At 53.6% G+C, this 25526-nt stretch overlaps 1 protein-coding gene across 5 annotated transcripts in view; it reads right to left on the reverse strand.

Moving 5' to 3' along the window:
- Window positions 1-25526, reverse strand: part of PPM1B (protein phosphatase, Mg2+/Mn2+ dependent 1B) — a 52950-nt gene that overhangs the window by 20118 nt on the left and 7306 nt on the right. For 4 of the 5 annotated variants that reach the window (XM_029072527.2, XM_029072523.2, XM_029072525.1 and 1 more), the window contains exon 2: window positions 1623-2482. In XM_029072527.2, coding sequence (XP_028928360.1) covers window positions 1623-2468 — 846 coding nt within the window. In that variant the 5' untranslated portion in view covers window positions 2469-2482. Of the gene's footprint in view, window positions 1-1622; window positions 2483-19410; window positions 19483-25526 lie in introns of those variants that run through there. The other variant, XM_029072524.1, reaches the window with a different exon arrangement.

Below are 25526 nucleotides of genomic sequence, written 5' to 3' on the forward strand. Positions count from 1 at the left end.
GCGCACGGCCCTTCCCTCGAGCCGACCCTCGTCCACCTTCGACGGCCCCAGCGGCGGGACACGACACGGCGGCGAGGCCAACCCCGACCCGAGGTCCAGCCGGCCCAGGTGACCGGGCAGCTAGCCCACCTGGGGTAAGGACCTTCCCAGGGCCAGCAGCCCTAGCCTCGCCAGGTGGCTTGGCATCCCGCCCAGCTGGCCATCTCCCGCCCTCCGCCGTCCCCAGACCCACCAGCCGCCGCCGGACGCCTCCCCCCAACTGTAACCACGGCAACACGAGCGTTTCTTCCAGCAGAGGCGGCGACAGATTTAGAAATTCTGAGTGACCTGTTGGCTTCACCGCTTTGGATCCCGGGGAGAACAGAGAGATGGACAGACTGACCGACCGTCCGGCCTGGGCCCCCAAGAGAAGCCCGCTAGATCTCTGCTGACTGGCCAGAATCCCTGTCACCTCTGCCTCCGACACGCCCACCCAAGGGGAGGCTCTTTCTCTTGTCACCGGGCAACTTCAGGCAACCCACGTGGGGTTTCCAGTTTTAATCCCCATTTTACAGAAGAGGAACCCGAGGCACAGATAAGCCGAGCGACCTGCCCAAGGTCACCTAGCAGACAAAAGACGGAGCTGGGATGAGAACCCGGGTCCTTCCGACTCCCAGGCCCGGGCTCTAGCCACTAGGCCACGCTGCTGCTCACGCTGCCTCTTTGGGGGCAAGGATCGTGTTTACCTTCCCTCTCCTACCCAGACCTGAGGCGCCCAGCAGCTGCCGCTGCTGCAGCAGGAGGAGGAGGGCGAGAAAGAGCCGGGAGGCCAGTGAGAAAGGCCCAGCCTCTCTCCGCAGACACAGGGCCTCGCCGAACCTTAACGTGGCGTCGGAATCCGCGCCGGCTTCCGGGAGGCGGGGACCTAGTAAGCCAAGTTTTATCGCGACCAGTCCCCGACCACCAACTCGGTAAACCCGCCTCCACGATACCGGTCCACACGATCCAAATTTCCGCTTCTGCCGATCGATTCGTGTCTCTCCCTCCAACCCTGCCTCGCTGACCTCCCTCTATAACCCAATCCACCCGGCCGGCTCCTCGCGTGCCAACCTACCCTCCGGACCTCCGTCTCCTCCGAACCTCGCCGCCGGCCCCTCGCCCTCCCTCGGGCCTGGAACTCCCTCCCCTTTGTATCCTAAAGACCTTCACCCTCCCTGCCTTCAAAACCCTCCTAAGATCACATCTCCCCGCAAAGGCTAAGCCCTCGCCTCCCCAGCCCCGCCTTTGCTCCGAGTGATCTACCTACGCCCTTGGCTGTGAGCCCCGGAAGCACTCGACCTGCCCGTCTAACGGGGAGGGCAAGCACCACCAACGGCCTGTGCTGGCTCAGCACCTCTGGCCCCCCGAGGGCAGGTGGTGGCCTTAGAGAGCGGAGCGGCCCTCTACTAGGAGCCCGCTTCGGTCCTCCCCGAAAGGACTCCACGGTGCCTGGGGATTTCGATGGCCACAGCCCGAACGACAACGAGAGATTTCTCAGGGGTCTTGACCGAAGGGGGAAAAAACCACAGCCGAACCAAGCCCTCCGCCCCCACCCCCCGAGGGAGAAGAGAAGAAGGGGAGGAGGAGGAGGCAGAGCGACCCACCTTATGTAAACAAGTGTCCACCACCCAGTCGCACACCTTCTCCAGGTCGTCCGTCACTTGGAGCCGAGACCTGACAAACTCGCAGAGCTCCTCGTTGCTCATGACGTCCCAGATGCCGTCGCAGGCCAGGACGACGAACTCGTCCTCCTCGGCCCGCGGGACCTCGCACACCTCGGGCTCGGGGGACACCAGCTGCTCCGTGGGGCCCTTGCCGTCCACGCACTTGTAGTCGTAGTCCCCCAGGGCCCGCGACACGGCCAGCGAGCCGTTCACGCGCTGGATCATGACGCTGCCCCCCGCGTTCTGGATCCGCTCCTTCTCCCGCGGGTTGCAGGGCTTGTGGTCCTGGGTGGAGAAGCAGACCCGCCCGCTCCGGACCAGGACGGCCCGCGAGTCGCCGCAGTTGATGAAGTAGACGTGCTCGGGGGAGATGAGGACGGCCACGGCCGTGGAGCCGCTCCGGTCCATCCCGTTCCGCAGGTCGGAAAAGTTGCGCATGTACTCGTCGATCTTCAAAAAGCCAGTCCGGATGCCGCTCTTGACGTTCTCCACGGACGGCTCCAGGGCCGAGCCCGGCTTCTCGGCCGCCCGGAAGTCCGCGTTGTCCGTGATGTGCTCCAGCAGGTGGGCCGAGCAGTAGTTGGCCACCCGGGAGCCGGCGTGGCCGTCGTAGACGGCGAAGAACGACCAGTGGTCCAGGCCGTGGGGGACGCCCACCACGGCCGTGTGAGCGTCCTCCATCTCCACCCGCCAGCCCTGCATGCTGCTCAGCCCGTAGCGCAGGCCGTTGCCGGCGCCGTGGGCGTTGTGCTTCTCCGTCTTGGGCTTATCCAAGAATGCGCCCATGGTGGCTCTGGAATCTGGAAGACAAGACGCACCGAGATGACCGTGCGGCTCAGCGGCGCCAACCTCCCACCGAGGGCCCGCCGCTCGGGCGGCTCCGGCCCCGGCTGCCACCTCTGGCCTCCCGGGGACGGCCCGGTTTGGGGACCTCGCATCTCGCCCCGCACCCATCTTCCCTCGGCCTCTCCCGCGGCCCCTTCCGACTCTCGCTTGCGAGCCGGAAACCGGGAAGGTGGTTCCCGGCGCGACGGCACGGCATCGGCAACTGAGCTGCGGTCGCCAGCCAGAAACGGGCCTCTGGCAGCCCGCCGCCTGCCGGGCCTCGGAGGGAGAGGGACTCCGGGGACGAGGGCATCCGTGCAGCTGCATGAGCTCCCGGCAGCAGACAGTCCTGAGCGCGGGGTTCTTCGGGAACGGGATTCTGGATACGAGAGCACCCGTGCCGCGCCGCACAAGCCCCAGCAGCACAGGCCTGTCCCGAGCACAGGGTCCTCGGGCCCGTAGCGGGGCGAGCCCGGACCGGCAGCATTGACAGTGGGACACCCGGGAGCGACCGGTAATAATTACGGTATTTGTTAGGCACTTATTATGTGCCAGGCACTATACTAAGCCGGGGGGGGGATACAAGCAAATCAGGTCGGACACAGTCCCCGTCCCACGTGGGGCTCAAGGTCTCAATCCCCACTTTATAGATGAGGTCACTGAGATAGACAGAAGTGAAGCGACTCGCCCAAGGTCACAGAGCAGACGAGCGGCAGAGCCGGGATTAAAACCCATGACCTCTGACTCCCAGGCCCACGTTCTTTTCATCAGGCCTCGCTAGCTCACTGCCGTGCTCTTGCCCCATCCTGCCACTGGCCTGAAACACCCTTCCTCTTCGTAACCGACAGATGACTACTCTTCCCCCCCCTTCAAAATCTTGTTGCAAACATGTCTCCTCCAAGAAGCCTTCCCTGACGAAGCCCTCCTTTCCTTTTCTTCCACTCCCTTCCGTGTCACCGACTTGCTCCCTTTTTTCAACTCCCCCTCCCAGCCCCACAGCACTTATGTCCATATCTGTAATTTTATTCACTTATATTAACGTCTGTCTCCCCTTCTAGACTGTCAATTTGTTGTGGGTGGGGAACGTGTTGGTTATATTGTACTCTCCCAAGCACTTAGTGCAGTGCTCTGCACACGGTAAGTGCTCAATACATACAACTGACTGGGGAAGGAAGAAGCAAAGAGGAATTCAAGGGAGCGGGTGGTTCCCCTTTCCTAGCTTCCTCCAACGTGAACATTCCCACGGGAAGCCAACTGGAGGGAAGAGGGAATGGAGGGGGTTGGTCGGGGGAGAGAAGATGGGGCGGAGCGTGGGGGAAATGAGAGGCAGGGATGACTTAGAAGCACTAAAATGGCCAAGTGATCCGAAAAGCTCCAGGGAGTTAACTGGTGGCTGGGCTCGGCGCGGGGAGGGCCACCTAATGCTCAGAAAAGCGTCCCGTCTCCCGGGCCCCCAGAGAGCTGAGGGGCGAACACGGGGTGCAAGGCCTCCTGGACACTCTTTAATAATAATGATGGCATTTGTTAAGCGCTTACTATGTGCAAAGCACTATTCTAAGCGCCGGGGGGCATACAGGGTGATGAGGTTGTCCCACGTGGAGCTCCCAGTCTTAATCCCCATTTTACAGATGAGGTCACTGAGGCACAGAGAAGTGACTTGCCCAAAGTCACACAACTGACAAGCGGCCCTGGGATTAGAACCCATGACCTCTGACTCCCAAGTGCGGGCTCTTTCCACTGAGCCACGCTGCTTCCCTTTACCAGGCTGCTTCACAAGATGGGTCAAAAGCCCGGACTGGGTATTGGAGATCTCTGGAGATCGGACATCCTGTGGCCCAGGGCTCTCGCCGGGCCTCAAGATCTGGGCATAACCAACGCACCATTCCGGTCAACAGATCGCTTTGCGATGCCACTCCAAGGTTTCCTCTCCCCGCCTGACAGCTCAGTTCGGCACCCAAAAGGGCCGGTCATCCCACGGGGAAGGACTCTTCATCTCTCCCTAGTCTTTCTGCCCAGGGGTGGGGGATGGATGGTGGGGCGCTTATTAGACTTTCCCACTTCTGGCCAGTTCAGATTTCCCTAGAATTCTATCATACTGTTTCCTGAAAGGTTCTCTCTACCCTAATTCCCTTCTGGAGCCTGACTCGCTTTTAATAACCCCCAACTGGAGAGAGGTAAATGAACCCTCTTCGGGAGACACTACGGGTTTAAGGGATTATACGGAGGAGATTTAACTCAAAATTAGGTTCCCAAAACAGTCCGGCCGAGACTGAGAATCTACAGCCGATTCTTCCGCCGTGGGAGGGGATGGGGGGCAGGGGAGGGAGAAGAATACTGCAACCTCACAACCCAGACAACTCAAGTTAGAGTCCAAATGGCACTTGCCGCACCCAGGCCTCATTTTTTTTCTTTAAAGGGTATTTGATGAGCGCTTACTACGTGCCAGGCACTATAGAACTGTAGACAAGACACAGTGCGTGTCCCACATGGGACTCACGGTCTTAATCCTTCAGACGAGGGAACTGAGGCCCAGAGAAGTGACTTGACCAAGGTCATCCAGCGGACAAGCAGCGGAGCCAGGATTAGAATCCAGGGACTTCCAGACCCGCGGTCTTTCCACTAGGTCACGACGCTTCTTTGTGGCAATCCAGCCCAATCCAGTCCCCAAATGGCGTTCTTCCTTCATTCAATCCGTATTTACTGAGCACTTACTGGCGCAAAGCACTGTACTAAGCACTTGGAAGAGGACAAATAACAATACACAAACAGACACGTTCCCTGCCACAGTGGTCTAGTGGAGGAGGCAGACATTACTACAAATTACAGATACGAACATGAATCTTGTTTTAGACTTTGAGCCTCCTCCAAGGACCGGGGCCCGGTCTAATTCCTGCCAGCGTAATCTCGCCCAGTGCCTAGCACGGTGCTCTGCAGACCGGGAGCACTTTAATAAATACTCGAACTCCTCCTTCTCCTCAAAACACGTACCAGGAACACAGACCACGGCAGAGCTGAGCGTGCTGAAAGAAGTTTCCATTACCCAGTGCACACTGTATTTCGAGTCGGGATGATCCCCACGCGACTGGGATGGTGACGGTTACGTAATCGGTGGACAAAGACCCCAAAGACCGGCCAGTGTCACCAGGTTAGCAGCCGGGTGCCCTCTTCCCGGGAAGCGCCCGCTGAGTCAACTATCTTGCCACCATTTACGGACACAATGAAAACCACCGGGAGATGAGCTAGGAGATTTTATGACAAACTCGGTTTCTATGAATAAGGGGAACCAGAAGTTAGTCATTCTTAAGTCACTGTGGAGAAGACCCGGCAGTGTGCGTGTATGTGTGTGTGTTGGGTGGGGGGAGAGGGGACCATTATAGAGTACACGAGTTCCTGCTATTAAAACAGTATGACGACAGGGGAGCCGAAACCCTTCCCTAGGAAAACGAGGGAGAGTTGGGCGGAAAGAGCTACCAGGTAATCAGCTTAGTTCCAAATGCCTCGGCCCAGGACGTTTATAAAGAGGGGTTTGGGAAACATGCAGTAGTCATGGAAAAACTTCCCACTTCCAAGGGATCCGAGCGCCTCTCTCCGGGACGGCAGTTCCCTAGAGCTCACCACAAGGCTACGGTAATAGCAGTGATGCAATAATAACAACCCTCCGCAAGGCTCTCTTGAGTTTCAAATGGGACGGTGAAGGCCCGCCACGGGCCAACCGAACCCACACACCCCGGCGAACGGTACGTGCCCCGAGACCGAGCCGGGAGGTCGACGGGCCAGCTGGCCGCTGAAGGCCAAGAACCGCTTGGTTTCCGTTAAAACTGCTGTCCGTGCAGCTCGGGGCCGGGGCGGGGGAAGGGGGCAGGGGCGTCCCGAACGGCGAAGGGACCCACTGACCTGACCCCGTGTCCGGCTCCGTCGCTCTGATACCTCAGAGACCCGGCGCTCCCGCCCGGTCCGATCTCCGCCAGACGCCCCGGTTCCCGGCCCGAGCAGAAGCGGAAAGCCTAACTGGGCTTTGGTCACCCGGAAGGCCTGGCGCGGTCCGGTTTACTCCCAAACCAAGTGCCCGCTTACTCTTCGGATCCAGGGAGCCTCAGCTCTTGAAGAACCTGATGCTCTAGGAAGCCAGCCATTTGATGGAAGTTAGTGGGTTGGCTGGAGGGGTCAAAGATACCCCCGCCACTAACTTTTCCGCTAAATGCCCAAACTGAGAAGCTGCGTGGCCTAGTGGGAAGAGCACAGGCCTAGGAGTCGGAGGATCTGGGTTCTAATTTCGGCTCAGCCGGTTAATAATGATGGTAGTTGTTAAGCGCTCACTTTGTGCTAGGCACTGCACTGAACGTTGAAGTGGATACAAGCAAATTGGGTTGGACACAGACTCTGCCCCGCTTAGGGCGCAGGGTCTTAATCCCCATTTTACAGATGAGGTAACTGAGGCCCGGAGAAGTGAAGTGACTTTCCCAAGCTCCCCCAGCAGACAAGTGGAGAAACCGGGATTGCTCGCTGTGTGACCGTGGGCAAATCGCCTAACTTCCCGGTGCCTCAGTTACCTTATCTGTAAAATGGGGATTAAACCCTCCTCCCTCAAATTTAAGACTCTGAGCCCCATGTGGGACAGGGACTCTGTCCTACCTGACAAACATGTATCTACTTCAACAACATCCCAAAAGACCCAAAATTATCAAGTCTGCCACTAGGAAAGTGCTTCACTTCTTTGCAACTTTTTTTTTCTCTTTACTGTATTAGAGGTGCGAAAACACAAAAAACACACCAAGTACTGTGAGGTGAGGCTGAAACAGAAGTTGGGAGGAGTACACCATGCGCACCATCTTTTTTTCCTCCTCACTCCAACTCTGCTGATTCTGACGTGTTCTACTAGAACAGACTACCGTTGTGGGATAAAAGTGTCCCAATTCACCTGTCGAGTCGCATCCATCTTGGCCTACTGGAAAGAGCCCGAGCCTGCGAGTCAGAGGACCTGGAAGTCCAGCTCCGTCACTGGCCTGCCGTATGACCTTGGGTGAGTCATTTTACCGGGCCTGTTTCCTCTGCTGTAAAATGTGGATTCAGTTCCTACTTGAGCTACGAGCCCTGAGCGGGACAGGGACTGTGTCCAATCTGCACATACCGTACCTAGCTCTTAGAACAGTGCGTGGCACAGGGTATAATAACAATAATTATGGTATTTGTTAAGCGCTTTCTCTCTGCCAGGCACTGTACTAAACGCTGGGGGAGATACAAGCAAATCGGGTCGGACACCGTCCCTGTCCCATGTGGGGTTCACAGCCTCAATCCCCATTTTCCAGATGAGGTAACCGAGGCCCAGAGAAGTGAAGTAACTTGCCCAAGGTCACACAGCAGATCAGCGGCAGAACCGGCACTCGAACCCATGACCGTCTGACTCCCGGGCCCGGGTTCTAGCCACTAGGCCATGCACTTTACCTCAATTATTATCACCCCCATCACCATCGCCATCCAGGTCGGGTAAGAAAAGCACATGTCAGAGCCATCCTGGGGGCACCGCCTTCTCTCCCCGAACCCGCTGTGCCTCGCTTCATTTTGACTCTCTCGGGCTATTCCTGCCCTGCTGATCGTGGCCAAGCTTGAATTTCACAATAGTCTCAAAAGCTCACTGGCCAGCAAATTAGACATGTACAAAAATGTTCTATTTATATTCTGTACTGCGCATTACGGGGCTGGGACTCATCCAAGCTGAAAAGTTTTCCCACTTGGTGGCTGGCCAGCACTGGACTGAAAATAAAAAAAGGAAACGGATAAAAACCAACTAGATAACTATTCAGGAGCCTTCGTAACCCGTTTTTAAAAGAGAGTTCCGAGGTTTTACCGAAGGCATCGTTCAGGGCTTTTCTCAGATTTTCACCCAAAGTGGCATTATTCAAACAGAACAGAGCTCTCAGAAGGGCTTCGAAAGGGCTGCTCTGGGCCTTAACGGCCACTGGGAAACCTGAATGTTTCAGGCGGCCCCCGCTCACAACCCCTCCTTCTTCTCCGAAGCCATCCTCCTTCGCCCTGGACCTCTATCCTGTCTCTCCCTCCGCCGACTTCGTGATCCCACCTTAACCTCTGTCTGAAGCTCCGCCTAGCTCGGACCCCCCACCCCGCGACTCCCCCTTCGGCACTCCCCCACGCCCTTGTATGCTCACGACCTCCCACGGGCTTTCCGCTATCTTACGTACACTCTTTTCCCCCCTCACTTCCTTCCTCCTCTGTGCACTGGGCTCAGCGTTTGCCTCCCCTGTTACACTGGTAAGCTCCTTGAGGGCAGAGAGTCTCCCTTGCGAATACTACTGAACTCTCCCAAGAGCCGAGTACAAGACTCCGTACACAGCAGGCCCTCGGTAAACGCCACTGACGAGGGTGGGTTCGGGAGGGTTGCCAAATGTCTCTATCTCTCTTTCTTCCCCTGCCAGCCCATCGGCTCTGCACTCCGAGCCCCAAGGTGGGGTGATTTTAGCCCAACTCCCAGGCTCGAGACCATGGGGAGGATGGAGGGGATGGGCCAGAGGAGATGCTGGGGTCCTATTTCAGGATCGGCCCATCTAGATTACAGTTCTTTCCCCCTGCACTTTTTTTTTTTTAAAAAAAAAAAAGGAATTTAAGCCCTTAATATGTGCCAGGCACTGTACCGAGAGCTGGTGTAGATACAAGCTAATTGGCTTGGACACGGTTCCTGTCCCACACGGAACTCACGGTCTTAATCCCCATTTTACAGATGAGGGAAGTGAAGCACAGAGAAGGATACTGACTTGCCCACGGTCATACAACCGACAAACGTCAGAGCCAGAATCAGAACTCAGGTCCCCTGACCGCCCCCCCCCCCCGGCCTGTTCTCTTTCCACTAGGCCATGCTGCTTCCCTTGCATCCTTACTAGAACCTGCCCCAGTGAATAAAAATTCATTCATTCATTCAATAGTATTTATTGAGCGCTTACTATGTGCAGAGCACTGTACTAAGATACTCCCCCGCGAAAAAAATTTTGAGTTGTGTGAGGTGAGTTTTCTGCAACCCATGCAGCTCTGTTTAAAACTCGGACGCCAAGTAGCGTGTTTCTCATAGAATCAACTACCCAGCAGGGAAAGGAGAAAGCAATTCCAAATCAAACTAGAAATCGGAACAGCACCGTGAAAGCCTCCCCAGCTCGTCTTTTCATCGGCCACAGACTAAATAAAGGCTCCTGAGGTCTCACGTCACCAGCTAATGCAGGTTCAGTAGTTGGTGCTGAAGTAATTCCCTAAATATAGAAAAAAAAAAGATTCTGACACACTGGCAGTGGTACAAATGCAAAAAGCCTCTGTCCAGGCCAAAGTTATTTATGGAAATTTCATTTGCTCTACTATAAAGAGCATGATGATATTTCAGCCAATTATGCTTTAACCCAGGTCGCAACCTAGTTAATACTGAGTCTCGGAGAAACTCTGGTCAGAAAATGAGCGAGTCGACGGTCCACCTGAATCGCGACACTTGATTTCACTTTCGGGGGAGGCCTGGACATGTGGAAGTTCCGCCCTTACTAGCGTTAAGATCCTTTCACCGGCTATCCCGGCAGGTTGCGTTCAGCACTTCGAAGAGTTGCGAATATCAGAGCAGGCTGGACTACGTTTCAGAGACTAATCAATCCCGTACCGTACCCCACACAGCCCGGGCAATTTCCCTTTTTGAGGTGGAATAACTGCGAGCAATCATCTTTGAGGTGAAGGAATGTCTCTGTATGTTTCCCAAGAAACCGGCGGCCATAGATTTTACGAGGCATAACAGGACAGTTGGAAACCCCCTCAAATAGACATAAAATCTTGATTTTCTCTACTCTGTTTAAAAAGACACCGGCACACATCAGAGGAGGAGTATGGCTCCGGTGCCCGTTTTCCCCTTGGGCTTGGCCAGGAATCATAAATGGCTGTGGAAAACCACGTGACCCCAACGCTTCACACACCATAAACCACATGCTACCCAACGCTGTGGAAGGATGAGGAAAGTTCTATTCTCCTTTGCCCAGAGACTTCCCCCATGAGGAGCTCAGATCTCCAGGGCCCCTCTGTGTTTCATATTCATTCAGTAGTATTTACTGAGTGCTTACTATGTGCAGAGCACTGTACTAAGCGTTTGGAATGTACAATTCGGCAACAGATAGGGACAATTCCTGCCCAACAACGGGCTCACAGTCTAAATAAACCATCCCCCCTGCTCCCATCCTGATCCACTCCCTCTCTGACTTGACCAATCGCCCCAGTGGCTCCTTCTCGCCCACGTTTAAGCACTAGCCAGGCCCGCCCAACTCTAGTTCGCGACTTCACTGGGGATGAGGGCAAAGGAAGAGCCGGCGAGTAAGGCAGAGGAGGAGCTGGCGGAGAGGCGGGAGGGGAACCAAGAGAGGACGGTGTCAGAGAAACTGAGGTTGGATAGCGTTTCCAGGAGAAGGGGGCGGTCCACGGTGTGGAGGAGTAGAGAGCAGCATGGCCTGACAGAAAGAATCCAGGCTGGGAGTCACCAGACCTAGGTTCTAATCCCGGGGCCACCCCCGTCTGCTGTGTGACCTTGGACAAGTCACTTCACTTCTCCGTTCCTCGGGTACCTCATGTGTAAAATGGGGATCAAACCCCACTCCTCCCCCGACTTATACTGTGAGACCCAAGCAGGACAAGGACTGGGTCCAACCTATTTTGAGCTTGTGTTCCTAGTTAGCACTTAATCAATAAAATCAATCAATCAATAAAGGATTAGGGTAAAGTAGGGTACGCGCGTTAGTCTTGGCAAGGAAGAGGAGGTCATCGCTGATCTTGGAGAGCGCGCTTTCGGTGGAGTGGCGGGGTGGAGACTGGACCGTTCAAGGCCAAGGAGCTGGAGGAGAGAGGAAGGGGAGTCCAGGGGCCCGGGCAGTAACGGGGACAGCTGAGGAGCACAGGGGAGGGCGGGGACAAGGTTTTTAGGAGTGGGGACCCCCCGGGCAGGGTGGAAAGCAGAGGGGAAGTAGCCACCGGAGAGCAGGTGGCTCAAGACTAGAGGTCGGGGAGGGGAGAAGAGCAGATGCGAGGGTCTGTCTAAGGTGTGGAGGGATGGGGTCAGAGGGTGCAGGGAGAAGGGGAGGTTTCAAGAGCAGGTGGGAGTTCTCCTCTTGAGTCGGCCGGGAAGGAGGGGTAGAGACTGACAGTGTCGATTCTGTCAACAAAATACCAGCCGAGGAAAAGCGTGTCAAAAAGGGTATGACTATCGTCAATCAGTCGATCAATGGTATTTATCGAGCGCCGCGGGCAGGGCACTGCATTAAGCACTTGGGAGGGTACCATTCAAAAAGAGCTGTACTATTCCACTATACAATAGAAGGAAGAGATCCAGCTACAGGTGGCCCATGTTCCCCAGAACACAGCTGTGAGACTGCCTCAATTTCACAAACAGAGATGCTCAGCAGTCTCTGCTAGTCCGGAGCCGGGGGGGGGGGGGGGGGGGGGGGGGGTCCCCTCGAGTCCTGTGCTCTCCCGAGTGCTTAGGGCAGTGCTCTGAACACAATCAGTGCTCGATAAGTACCACTGATTGATCATCCGAGGAGCCCGGCTGGGTCGGTTCAGGCCCCAGAATTTGGGGCCGAGCCCAACTCCAAATTAAATGGCCACGAACCACCAATTTCCTGGTGATTTTACCCCTTAGAGCACGAATCTTTTTTTAAAAAAAATTCTGCATCGTGCAAGTTTTGGATAATACGCAATGCAATAGTTCCTTGTCTTTATCTTGGTTAAGTAAAAAGAGTGTTTGGAGATTAAACACGCATCACTGGATTGAGCCCAGGATTTAGATGAAGAAAACAGGCCCAGGTTTCCCCATTAGTTCATGTGACCTTGCACAGGTCACGTTTTTTGTGGGTTTTTTTTGAGTCTCGGCCTGTCCACTTACAGGAAGGATTCCATTTGCCACCAAAGAGTGTTAATCGATAACTTTCAAGGTCACCCGACCCACGGTAGCCACTACATTCGTCAACCGGGCTTCAGAACAGGAGATGGTTAGTCTGGTTGCTCTGGAATTAAAATTGGTGGCTCGGAGGGCTTCTCCCACCTGAAGGCCCCACCCGCCTCCCGACACTGACACCCGGCTCCCCGGGGCCCGAGCGTGCCAGCGAGTCACAGCGCGCAGGGACCGCCGGTGGTGCCGGCGACCGACTCGGAGGTGAGAGCTGGAGTCTGAATCGAGACGGTCCCCGACAAGAAAAGGGAGCACGAGAACTTTTTCCACTCGACCAACTGGCGCTGCTTAGTTCTTAATTAAATACGGCTCATGTTAACCGCTGACCGAGAAGGGTAACAATGTTGGAAATAGCTAGGCTTTTGTGGATAAACTCTAAAAGACATTTGCTTCAGAGTTTTCATTTTTCCGCTTTTCCAATAAGGAGTTCATTGTTAAAGTTTTAGCCTCACGCTAGCAGGGTTACATAACGAGGCTATGTGAAATCTTGAAGAGTTACATAATCCCCAAGCCCAGATCCACCTAGAAAAACTCCGGCGACACATTGCAGAGAGGAAAGATGCTTTGGGCTCTTTTGATTCCAGTCTTCCCCGGGACCTGAAGACAGGCCCAGGGGAACAGGCTCCACCAACGCGTCTCTGACAGGGATTACCCATTTCTCTGGCTCACCGGGCCTTATTGTTCAGAGAGCCAAAACTGGAACAAAAATGGAAAGAAAGCCACAGACCTAATTTGGTCCCGTGACTAGCTTCAACAAACAGGGAAAATTCGAGGTCCTGCCCCACCCCCGGGCTGCCCCATCGTTAACGGCAGCGGGGAGGAGTAAACCACCGGGGCAAGGGGGTGGGTGCCACTAAACGTGTTTAGAAGAGGTCAGTCCAAAGTGGGAAGCGCCCACTCCTGCAGGGCACTGGGCATGGGGTGCAGGCCCCCGATGCCAGAATGGACTTTGGCACAGGTTGGCTTCGGCACCGGTCCCTCTCCAGGTGGCACGGGTACGTTGGGGGGGGGGGGGGGGGGGGAGACCTGGGTTCTGGCCCCGGGCTCTCCCGCTTCCCAGCCGAGCAACCTTTGGCAGAGTCCCAAAACCACCCTGGCCCTCCGTTTCCTGGTCTGTAAAATGGGCAGTAATAACTCCTGCCTTTCTCTACTTCAAGGGGACACTGTGAGGGCAAAAAAAAGAAAAGTAATTCATGAGCGCTTTGGAGAATTAAAGAAAATTAAGGTGATAATGATGGCAAGCACTGAATTAAGCACTGAGATAGGTACAAGATCTCAGTTAGGGTAATAATTGACACTCAGTGTCAAGCACTGTTTTAAGCAGTGGTGTGGATACAAGATAATCAGGTTGGACACAGACCCTGCTCCACGTGGGGCTCAGAATCTAAATAGGAGGGAATGGGATTTAATCCCCATTGTACAGATGACGAATCAGACACAGAAGTGAAGTGATTTGCCCACGGTCACATGGCAGTCCCCTGCGGAGCCGGGCAGAGAACCCGGGGCCTCTGATTCCCGGCCCTGTGCTCTGTCCACTAGGTCCCACTGCTTCCCGTCATCAGGTCAGATACAGGAGCATATAGTCCGGAAGGGAATTCGTGCAGGGACCCACGAATTTTAGGCTTCCAGTTTAGGCTTCCAGCAGGGTGCAATAGAGGGTAAGTGGAGAAGTGGTTTCTCCGCCTGGCCGCCATTAGACAGACGGCAGAACTCTGGCACCAAACGAGGCTCCAGTCAACGAACGCGGAGAGACTTAGCTCAAATGACACTGTCTCCAGAGGGCGGGAGGGGCCCTGGAATCATCCTCTGGTCATGACTTCATTCTTTCCAACTTCCAGGACTCAAAATATATTCAAACCACCCCAGGAAGGGACCAGCTACCTTTTTCTACCAAAAAAAAAAAAAAAGAATGGTAGGAGAGTCATGGTGCTATTTGTAGAGTAATTTAGTACTAGTTTAAGTGCAGCGAGGAACCAGTGGAATATTCCCAACTGGAATACCAGAATGAAATACGACCAAAAAACCGGAGGAGGAATCAATCGCATTTACTGAGTGCTTACTGTGCACCGAGCACTGTACTAGGTGTTTGAGCGCGTATACAGAACAGAGACGGTAGACAGGTTCCCTGCCCACAACATGTTTACATCAAGAGGGGAAGGAGGGGAAGTACTGGGTATCGTGGAACCCACAGTTAGGAAGTGGGGGGATGGGGGAGAAAGAGAAAGAGAGAGAGGAACACAGGGAGAGAGAAAGGGGCTGGTAGGGAGGAGAGAAGTTGACAGCCACTTATCTTTCGAGATTTATTACACCGTGCTGAACTGCCAGTGACACCCTAGGAAGACATCTTTCAAAGGAGACCTGAAATCTGGTATGGCAAAGTGAAGCCCTCTCAATCCTCCCGCAAGGCTCTTGAGGAATAATTCAGGGACAGTCATCCCACCACACCAGCCCGTTTAGCTACGACACCCCACGGGGTCGGAAGAGTTCGCTGGGGTGCCGGAACAGGGGAAAGCGAGCGACAGAGCGAGTTTTGCTCAAAAAGAGGGCGATTCTGGGAGAAAGCCACCCCTCCCCGCCCGCCATCACACCCCAGCTCGTGTCCTGGGAGAGCTGGGGTATGACCCAACGCAATTAAACTCGGACTCTTCCACCACTGACCAATCTTCCACAATTCTATCAGATACATTCAAACTTCACCAGGCTTTAATTCCTCAGTGCTCTCACTGCACTGACTTTCGCTCTCCCGAATGCCCCATTTCCTACGTTGGTGCTGAGGTGGAATTTACTGCATTTATTCCATGTGCTCCCTGCGCGAGATCCAATTTAGGGAGGTGGGCAATGTTATGTAAACACATGTGCAGGACAGAAACTATTTTGCCAAAATAAACACCACTGCTGTTTCAACAGATACTTAACACTTCTCTTTCTCAAGGAAACACCCACCAGCAGGTAGTTACAGAAAACTGATAGATTCCTTGAAGAGCCCAAAACAGGGCAGGGACAATGTATATTCATTTCCACTCTAGGCTCCCAAGCACTCAGTACGCACATCGCCCACAATACAATCAATTGTTTGTTAAATTCAGTCTGTCTGTCCTCCAGGAGGTTACCCTGATATGAAAGGAAGTTTGTGTTTTTTTTTAAATGGTATTTGTTAAGCACTTACTGCATGCCAGGCACTGTAGTAAGTGCTGGGGCAGATACTAGATAACCGGGTTGGACACAGTCCTCTCACAGGGGAGTCCTGCAGTCTTAAATCCCCATTTCACAGATAACTGCGGCACAGAGAAATGACTTGCCCAGGTTAGTGGAATTGGGATTAGAACCCAGGTCCTCGGACTCCCAGGCCTGGGCTCTTTCCACTAGGCCACGCTGCTTTTCAGTGTTTTTATTTGTCGCTTGCAGGAGCAATATTTTAAAAAGACCATCTCTTCCTCCCCTCCCCCAGCATCTACTAACATGGTTTCACCTTCGACCCGGTCTGGCCCTGGGGGTGACTGTCAAGTCCTCTTTTCTCCTGACCTATCCTCTCATCAGCTTGACAATCTCCTTTCATCTCCTGTTTCCTCCTCCTCCTCTACCACTTGGGGAAACTCAATATGGCAAAAACAGAATCCTCCTCATCTCTCTAAACAGACTGGGAGTCAGAAGGTCAGGGATTTTAATCCTGCCTCCGCCACTTCTCTGCTGTGCAGCCTTGGGCAACTCACCTCATCTGTAAGATGGGGATTAAGACTGTGAGCCCCATGCGGGACAGGGAATGTGTCCAACCCGATTTAACTGTATCCGCCCCACCGCTTAGTACATAGTAAGTGCTTAACAAATATGACGATTATTATTACTAAACGATCATTCCTCTTTCCCCTCCCCATAGATAACTGTCGGCCTTGGTTCCGATTAACCTCTCTTTCCCCTCCCACGCTCTGAGTGTCTCCATATCCTGCTTCCCCTTCTTTTATCCCATCTATCGGCCTCCACGTTTCCTCACCGGTCTTATCACCCTGGGCTGGGTCACCGTGATCGATAAGCCCCTTACCGCTCTCCCTGCCCTGTAGTCCCTCTCCTCTTCATCTTTCCCCATACAGGTGTGCAGGTCACCTTCTTAAACTCCCCCACCCCCCAACACACTCCCTCCACTCCTTTCCCGAAGCAGAAACTCCGAGCAGGCGGCCTTTCGGACTCTCTTCCCTATCCACTCCTTTCCCACTACGCCCCAGCTCCAACTCTTCGTCAACAGTGTTGAGGGAGCAGCTGGGTGGAGAGGGCACCCTAGCAATAAAAGACGGGATCCCTGCCCTCGAGGGGCAACACCAAGTTTTTTTTACGGCTTAAAAGAAAGTGAGAACCGAAAGGCGGGTGGGGGAAACAAAGAAGCGGGCTTAAAGGGCAGAAGCAGCTCAGAGTGCCGGAGGGCCGAGGCGGCGGGTGGGAGGAGAATGCCCGCCGCTGCCTTGTGCCTTGCTCTCCCGCCTCCGACCCTGTTACTGCTCACTCTTCTCCCCCCGAATGGAAGGTTCTCTCCCCACTTCCACATCCACGGGGGAGCAGTGGGGTCTAGTGAAGAGAGCCCAGGCCTCTATGAATGATTATTATTATCCATCCCATAGAACCACCTCCTCCAGGGGGCCTTCCCCAACCTAGTTCTCCACCTCCTGGGTCACACAACCCCATCCACCAACTCAGCCCCGCCAGGGAAGGGTTTGGTCTGACGATTCCGTCCCTGTGTACCTAAGCTCAGACTCTGACCCTCGGCATGTTTGCCCAAGTGCCTCCTTATGTCTCCTTCGGAGTGCAGATTCGAGTCTGCTGTGTGACCCTGGGCGAGTCACTTCAGTTCTCTGTGCCTCCGTTCCCTCATCTGTAAAATGGCGGTGAGCCCCACGTGGGATAACCTGATTACCTTATAACTCCCCCAGCGCTTAGAACAGCACTTGGAACATCTTAAGCACTTAAATACCATCATCATTATTTTTATCAGGGCAGAGGGTTGTGACCTTAGTCCTCGGGTGTCTCCGGGCCGCAGTCTGCACACAGTAAGTTGCTGTTTAATTCATGCTGCTGCCGTATGGTACCGTATGCCAAAAGAGCCCGTCACTCAACTGTATTTATTGGGCACTTACTGTGTGCAGAGAACCACACTAAGCGCTTGGGAGAGTACAATATAACAAGACACAATTCCTGCCCACAACGAGCTGGCAGTCTAGAGATTTGCTCACTGCCAACCCCCTTGATGAACTGCCCTCCGCTGACATAGTTACAGTATGCTGTTCAAGTCGTCCCTGTAATTATTATTATTACTGGGTATCTGCCCACAGCAACATTTGCATATACTTTGTTCTTTTCGTCTGAGAAGCAAGGTGACCTAGCGGAGAGAGAGTGGGCCTGGGAGTCAAGAGGACCCGGGTTCTAATCCTGACTCTGCCAACTGCATGCTGTGTGACCTTGGGCAAAACATGGAAGATTTCTGTGCCGCAGTTTCCTCAACTGTATTCATTCATTCAATCGCATTTATTAAGCGCTTACTGTGTGCAAAGCACTGTAAAATGAGGATACCTGTTTTCCCTCCTAGACCGAGTGCCCCATGTGGAACAGGGACTGTGTCCAACCTAAAAACTGGTACTTATCCTAGTGCTTAGAAGAGTGATACATAGTAAGCACTTAATTTCCTTTAAAAAATAACAACTGTGGTATTCATTAAGCACGTACTATGTGTCAGGCACTGTTCTAAGCACTGGGGTAGATACAAGATCATCGGGTCCCTCATGGAGCTCACAGTGCAAGTAGGAGAGAAGTCCAAGTAGGAGAGAACAGGTATCGAATCTCCGTTTTGCAGAAGAGAGAACTGAGGCCCAGGAAAGTTAAGTGATCTGCCCAAAGTCACAAAGCAGGCAGGTGGTAGAGCCGGGACGAGAACCCAGATCCGGGATCTTTCACTAGACCACGCTGCTTCTCTAATCTGGGATTTTTCATTTCATTTCAGGGAGCTAATAGGGACATTTAGTCAAAGAATACATTCGGGGAACTAGGCAAAAGAACAAGGCTTTTTTCACTCATTTGAGAAAACTAGGCTAAGATTGGTGAAAAGGGGAAAAAGGGAGGGAAGTCTACTTCAGAGCCAATGAGAAAGTCAAGGTCTTTGCTACAAGCTGGGGGCTCTTAGAAACTGTCCAGAGCGGAACACGGAAAATCAACTGCCCAGCTCCCAAACCTCTTCGACATGCTGTTGCTGGACCTTAGGTTGTGCTTACATTTTCAGGCCCTTATGGCGGGTAGAATTCTGCCAAAAACAACCGAAGCAAAAAGTCTACCGCCGACTTCCCTGGAACTACGCTTCCCAAAAACCTTTGGGAAGTGGAAGCTTCTGGGAGGCGGTGAGTCTGGCCAATAGAGCCCGGGAAGGGCTCGGCCAACCAGGTTAGGAACGTTTAACGTCAACTGTAAAAGTGGAGCGCTTCGAGTCGCAAGAATCGAGTCTTTCCAAGTGACTGGAAAAACACTGCTCCTCTCTACGGTTCTGCTCCTACCAGTCCACACAGCTGGTGGGATTTTTTTTTTTTAGAAGAATAAGATTTACCTCTGGAGCCTGACACTCCCGGGAGGATTTTTGGAAAGCACAGAAGACACAGCAAGGGTGAAAGAGAATTCCACGAAACGGCAAAACCACGATAAACACCAGGGGCGTGCACGGGCACACACACACGAGGTTGTAAACGGGCTCCACGCCCTTTCCAGGGAGCATAATCATGGGCTTAACTTAAGCACAGCACAACAGCTTCCAATAATGGAAGGAGACGTAAGGCCGTTTTAGCAAGTTACCCCCACCCAAAAAAAATCACTTGCCTACAATCCGATTCACCGGTCCTCCTGCCTCCCACCTCTTCCTCTCCCGCCGCCTCCCGAGTAACTCGAATACTGACTTTTTAAAGGGCCCACCTTCAATCTGAGGATAGATGAGCAGGGCTAGGTCGAACAACAATACTCCTTTATACAGTCCACCGGCTCTTCCTGCAAAACAACTTCCAAAACTCAGAATATCTGGTGAATGGAGCTGTATTTTCCGGACGCCTCCGGTCCCCAACCGCCCCCCAGCACCAACCCGTTTCCCTCGAGGGGAAAATGGGGAGCTCACCCTCCCGGAAGGAAGCTCACTGGGGTTAGAGTTCGAACTGGCCGGCTGCCCACCGAGGACAGGATGGCACAAACGGCCATTAGGTACTGGAGGCTTCCTTGCGCTGGACGCAGGACTATCCCCACCCCAAACACACGCACACACATACACACATGCTGAGCAAGCGGCAGCTTCTCTTTCTTCAGCCCCAGGAGGAAAGGAAAAAAAAAGGAGAAAAGGGGGGCCTGACTTTTACCCTAAGGACTAGGGCTCTAGGGGACAAAAAGGGAATTCCTTAGGCTGTAAGCTCATCGTGGGCAGGGGAGGTGTCTGCTAATTCCGCTGTAGTCACCCAAGGGCATCGCCAAGTGGGTACGGCCCAGGCCTGGGAGTCAGGAGGTCCCAGGTTCTAATCCCGGCTCCACCACCGGCCTGCTGGGTGACCCTGGGCAAGTTAGCTCACTTCTCTGGGCCTCAGTTACCCCATCTGTAAAATGGGGATTAAGTCTGTGAGCCTCCTGTAGGACACGGGCTGTGTCCATCCTATTTAGCTTGTAACTACCCCTGTGCTTAGTGCAGTTTCGGGCAAATAATAATAATGATGACGGCATTTAAGCGCTTACTATGTGCAAAGCACTGTTCTAAGCGCTGGGAGGATACAAGGTCATCAGGTTGTCCCCCGTGGGGCTCACAGTCTTAATCCCCATTTTACAGTTGAGGGAACTGAGGCACAGAGAAGTTAAGTGACTTGCCCAAAGTCACACAGCTGACAAGCGGCGGAGCTGGGAAATAGTAAGCGCTTAGCAAATACCATAAAAAACAAAGCATTTAATACCGTGCTCCGCACACAGTCATCGCTCAATAAATGCCGCTGATTGCTTGCGGCAGCAACTCCCAGAAAGGTTCAGAACCCACTGAGGGGGCCGGCCATATTGCAAAACAAGGGAAACTCAGTAACCGGGTGGGCGGGGAAGCAGTAGTCAGAAACTTGGGCACCAAACAGGTTCAGTTTTTAAGAGAGACCGCCAAACTCAAGCAGTAGTATCTGAGTGCCTACTCTGTACTAAGCCCTCGGGCAAGTACCACATAGTTAACAGGATCCCCACTGACCTCAAGGAGCTTGCAATCAAGCAGCGGAGAGACACACTAACAGAAATCGCAAGTAGGAGACGTCAACTGTGAACAATACCTGATCTCCCTCCTACTTAGACTGTGAGCCCCATGGGGGGCCGTGTCCAAGCCTAACATCCCTGCGCTTAGAACAGTGCTCGACACAGAGTAAGCGCTTAACAAACAGCGTTTAAAAAAACAACAACTAAAATCAGAGAAAACAGAGCTGGAAGGGAGGGAGAGGGGTGGGGAGAGAGTTTCCAAGTGCTGAGGTGGCTCTGATGTGCTAAAATAAGAGCTGGGGGATTTAAGGTGGGCGATGACTCTCTCAAGCGCCTAGTACAGTGTTCTGCATACAGTAAGAGTTCAAAAAAGAGCACTGATTGATAATTAGACATCAACTGGGGAAGGACGGGAGGGCACTAAAAAGAGCTAGAACAGTGGTCTGTCAGTTACGAGAACATAAGCCAGACAATTCCTGCTCACTGCTTTCAGTGGTATTTATCAAGAGGGGGCTTTCTTTGTGCAAAGCCTATAAACAAGCTATGGTATTTACTGAGCTCTTACTGTGTGCAGAGCACTGTACTAAACGTTGGGGAGACTACAGGGCAATGGAGTTAGATATTCACTGCTCACAAAAAGTCTTCAGAGGGAGACGAACACATACACCCAGACTGTAAGCTTGTCGTGGGCAGGGAATGTGTCTATTATATTGAACTCTCCCAAATGCTTAGTACAGTGTGCTGCCCACAGTAAGCGCTCAATAAATACGACTGAAGTTACAGATACGTATATAAGTGCCGTGAGGCTGAGGGTGGGGGTGAATATCGGCCGCTTAAAAGGTACCGTTCCTGTCGTCTCCCCCAATTAGACTGTAAGCCCGTCAAAGGGCAGGGACTGTCTCTGTTATCGATCTGTACATTCCAAGCGCTTAGTACGGTGCTCTGCACATAGTAAGCGCTCAATAAATACTATTGAATGAACGAATGAATGAAATACATCGGTGACATGAGAGGGAGTAAGGGGAAATGGGGCTTAGTCGGGGAAGGCCCGTTGGAGATGTGATTTTAGTAAGTCTTTGAAGATGGGGAGAGCGGTGGTCTGTCGTATACGGTGGGGCCTGAAGTGTGCCGACCGGGTCATAGTAGGAAATCAGGCGGATAAGTTAGGAGGGGGAGGGCTGGGTGAATGCTTTAAAAAATCGATGATATCAAGGTTGAGGCGGAGGTGGATGGACGGCAGCAATTTGTGGAGGCCCCGGCCACTGGAGCCGAGCTGTCACAGTCCACCGGCGTCCAGTCGGTCCCGTAACCCTTTCCTCGTTCTCTCCTGGCCCTGGCCAAGTGGGCGGCCTGCCTGTACCTGCCCGTCAGAGAATATGGCACGCTGCAGGGTTCTGGGCTAAAGTCAACCCCAAAGGACCTAAGAGAAATTTCCTCGAGGGCGCAGGTCAAGAGAACACATCGGTCTCCTCGGTTTTACGCTCGGCAATAAGAGAGAAGTAAATTTCACACAATGAATGCCTCCCACCCGGACCCGCTGACTGACGCCCCAGCGGGACACTACAGAACCGAGCCCTGCCGAGCTGACCCATTTCCTGCCCGGGAGGCCTCCCCCACAGGGAGGAAGTGACGGTTCGGAATGAAGCTTCCACCGACGGCATGATCTACCGGGAGCAGAGCACCAGCAGCCGGGCGAGGGCCCCGAAATTAGCCACAGGCTGGGATCGGCCTAGGCGGGAGCCAAGAGGGCCTCGGGGCCGTCAGGTGGCCAGAGTTCTGCCGGATGCCTAAACTGGGGGAAAAAAACCTTTAAAACTACAGTTTTAAGAGAAGGCACAGGGTCGGCGGGAGCGCCGCACTTGGAAGACGGGTCACCGACCGCCGCGACCGTTTCCTAGAAGGGCAGGTCAGAGGCAAGTTTCGATTTAAGTGACTGACTGCTGCCCATTTCACCGGCAGAAAACACCAAGATTTCAGGGACGAGGGGTGGCCGGAGCCACGGAGGAAAGAGGCCTTACGTAGGGAGAGCGGCCACGGACACGGACTAAAGTTCCCAGGAAAACACTTGGCCGCTAAAGTCACTGGAAAAACTGCAGAAAACAATGACGACTTCACAATATCTGGGGCGGCCCGAGGAGATGAGAAGAAAGCGAGTTTGACAGAGAGGAGCCCATATTTCACTAAGAGCACGGGGGTGAGAGGACACGGGGGTGCTCCCTGAAATAAATCCTAGGAGGGGACAGGGCTGAGAGCTCCAAGACCAGAAAGCCCCCATTTTCTCTTCCCTCACCTCCAACCTGGGGGCTCCGTGGCCCGGCGGGCCGAACAACACCCTCACTCTTGCTCATCACTCGCCGAGGCGTCTGTCCACAAAGCTTCCTTTCTGACTCAGTTCAAGCCAAGCTTGCATGTGTCCGACCAGCTCTGACCCACAAGACAATCCACTCTAGGCCGCTGGGCCTCCGGTCCGGTCAGTACAGTGCTCCGCGCCCTGTAAGCACGCGATAAACACCGCCCGCTGACTGTCGAAAGGGTCAATCCGGCCGGTCTGTACTAGGGCGGCTCACCGGAGAAGCAGCGTCGACTAGTGGAAAGAGCCCGTGCCTGGGAGTCAGAGGTCCTGAGTTCTAATTCCCACTCCGCCCCCTTCCTCTTATACGACCTCGGGCAAGTCGCTTCGCTTCTCTGGGTCCTGGTTTCCTCGTCGGCAAAATGGGGTTCGATACCTATTCTCCCTCTGACTTAGACTGTGAGGCCCGAGTGGGACAGTGACTTAGACTGTGAGGCCCGACAGTTACAATTGGCATTTAGAACGGCGCTCTGCACATAGTAAGCGCTCAAATACTGCTGGCTGACTGCTTGATGCACGGAGACCGGTAATCGATGACCCAAAAGGTGAGGGGGTAACTGGAGGAGGATCAGGAATGACCAGCCTGCCTCCGTGAATGAGAGAGTAAAGCTAAGTGTTTTCACTGAATGATGATAACAGTTGTATTGGCTGAGAGACAAGATAATTGGGTTGGGCACAGTCCCTGTCCCACACAGGGCTCCCAGGCTTAATCCCCATTTTACAGGTGTGGTAACTGAGCTCCAGAGAAGTGAAGTGAGTTGCCCAAGGTCACCCGGTAGATGAGAGGCAGAGCCGGCATTAGAACCCAGGTCCTTCTGACTCCCAGGACCGAAGTCTATCCACTAGGCCAAGATGCTTCTCACGGTAAAGGTGGGACCGACCCACAAACGATCCTCAATATCTCCAAGTCCTCCAGACAGGTCGAGAAGTGGGCTCCTCTTCTCTCGGCTCAACAATCCCAGCTCCTTCAGCTCTCCTCTAGACCTAACTTATTGTGGGCAGGAAAACTGTCTACAAACTCTGTTCTACTGGACTCTACCAAGTGCTGGGTACAGTGCTCTACACGCGGGAAATGCTCAATACATGCCACTGATCCATCTCATCCAACACCATCTGAAATCATCCTCTGGCCCCTCTCTACCGTCTTTACGCTCTTCTCAGTGACCGCGAACCCTCCGATCGACTTCTCTAGACTGTCAGCTCCTTGAGGGCAGGGATCAGGGTGACCAACTCTAATGATGATAATAATAAAAATGATAGCAGTAATAATGATCATGCTGGGTGACCTTGGGCAACTCACTTCACTTTCGTGCCCCAGTTATCACAGCTGTAAAATGGCGGTAAAAAACCTGTTCTCCCTCTCTCAGACTGAGATCCCGTGTGGGAAAGGCACAGCGCTCCGCCGGCTTAAACGGTGCCTACCCAGCGCTCGGTACAATGCGCGGCACGTCGTAAATGCTTAACACCACGATGATTACTATTGCTAGACCCCGCTTTTGAGACCCACAGCACTGGGATCGTTAAAGAAAAACCTTCCAGGGTGACACTTTCATTACCGATCCCGGAAGGCAGAAGCAGCACGGCCTAGTGGACAGAGCCCCGGCCTTAGGAGTCAGAGGGACCTGGGTTCTGATTTGGGCTCCTCCACGTGTTGACTGTGGGATCTTGGGGAAATCACTTCACTTCCCTGGGCCTCAGTTACCTCAACTGTAAAATGGGGATTAAGACTGAACATCCCATGTGCGACGGGGACTCTGCCCAACCTTCTACGCTTGTATCTACCCAGCTTTTAGTACAGTGCCTGACACATAATAAGCGCTGAACAAATACCATAAAAAAAAAAGGGCACAGGGGCAGGACAAACAATTTAACTCTACGGTTTTGCTTGGGGAGGGTTGGGGGTGGGGAGAGAAGACAGTGAGGGACCCCTCAACACTGAACAGCTTGGCTGCAGTTGTAATTTTTTGTTTTTTTAAACAGGGTCCCCGTTGAACTTTTCTCGTTACAACAGTCCACTCTTCTCACAGCACCGTAGGGTGGTCAGCGACGTAGTGAGTGACTCGCGCGCCTAGCTGACGTGGGCTAACTCCGAAGATGAGGGCCACCACGGTTTACCTGCATCGCATAAGCAACAGCTCCCCGTGGTCCCACGCCCGGCCGCAGAAAAGGTTATTCCGTTCCTAACTGCACCCTCCCCGGCCAGCTGCACCGGGGCTGCAGCTGCTGACTCAAACTTGAATGGAAAGAGCTGAGCCGTCAGAAAGGTCAGAATACAGGAGGACGCTAACCACGAAGCCACCAAGCCATCATTTTTTCCCACAGTGCCATAAACGCACTCTTCAAAAACAGCCTCCACTCTGGGTTTTCTGGGTTCTCATAGAGGATTTTCATGTTTTCCTTTTTGAACGTTGCTGTTGCTTCGGGGTTCACCGGCGGGGCTTTGGAGGGAAAAAAATGCGACCACGCTCGTCCTTATTCA

The sequence above is a fragment of the Ornithorhynchus anatinus genome, chromosome 9 (genome assembly GCF_004115215.2).
Source record: "Ornithorhynchus anatinus isolate Pmale09 chromosome 9, mOrnAna1.pri.v4, whole genome shotgun sequence".
Lineage (NCBI taxonomy): Eukaryota > Metazoa > Chordata > Mammalia > Monotremata > Ornithorhynchidae > Ornithorhynchus > Ornithorhynchus anatinus.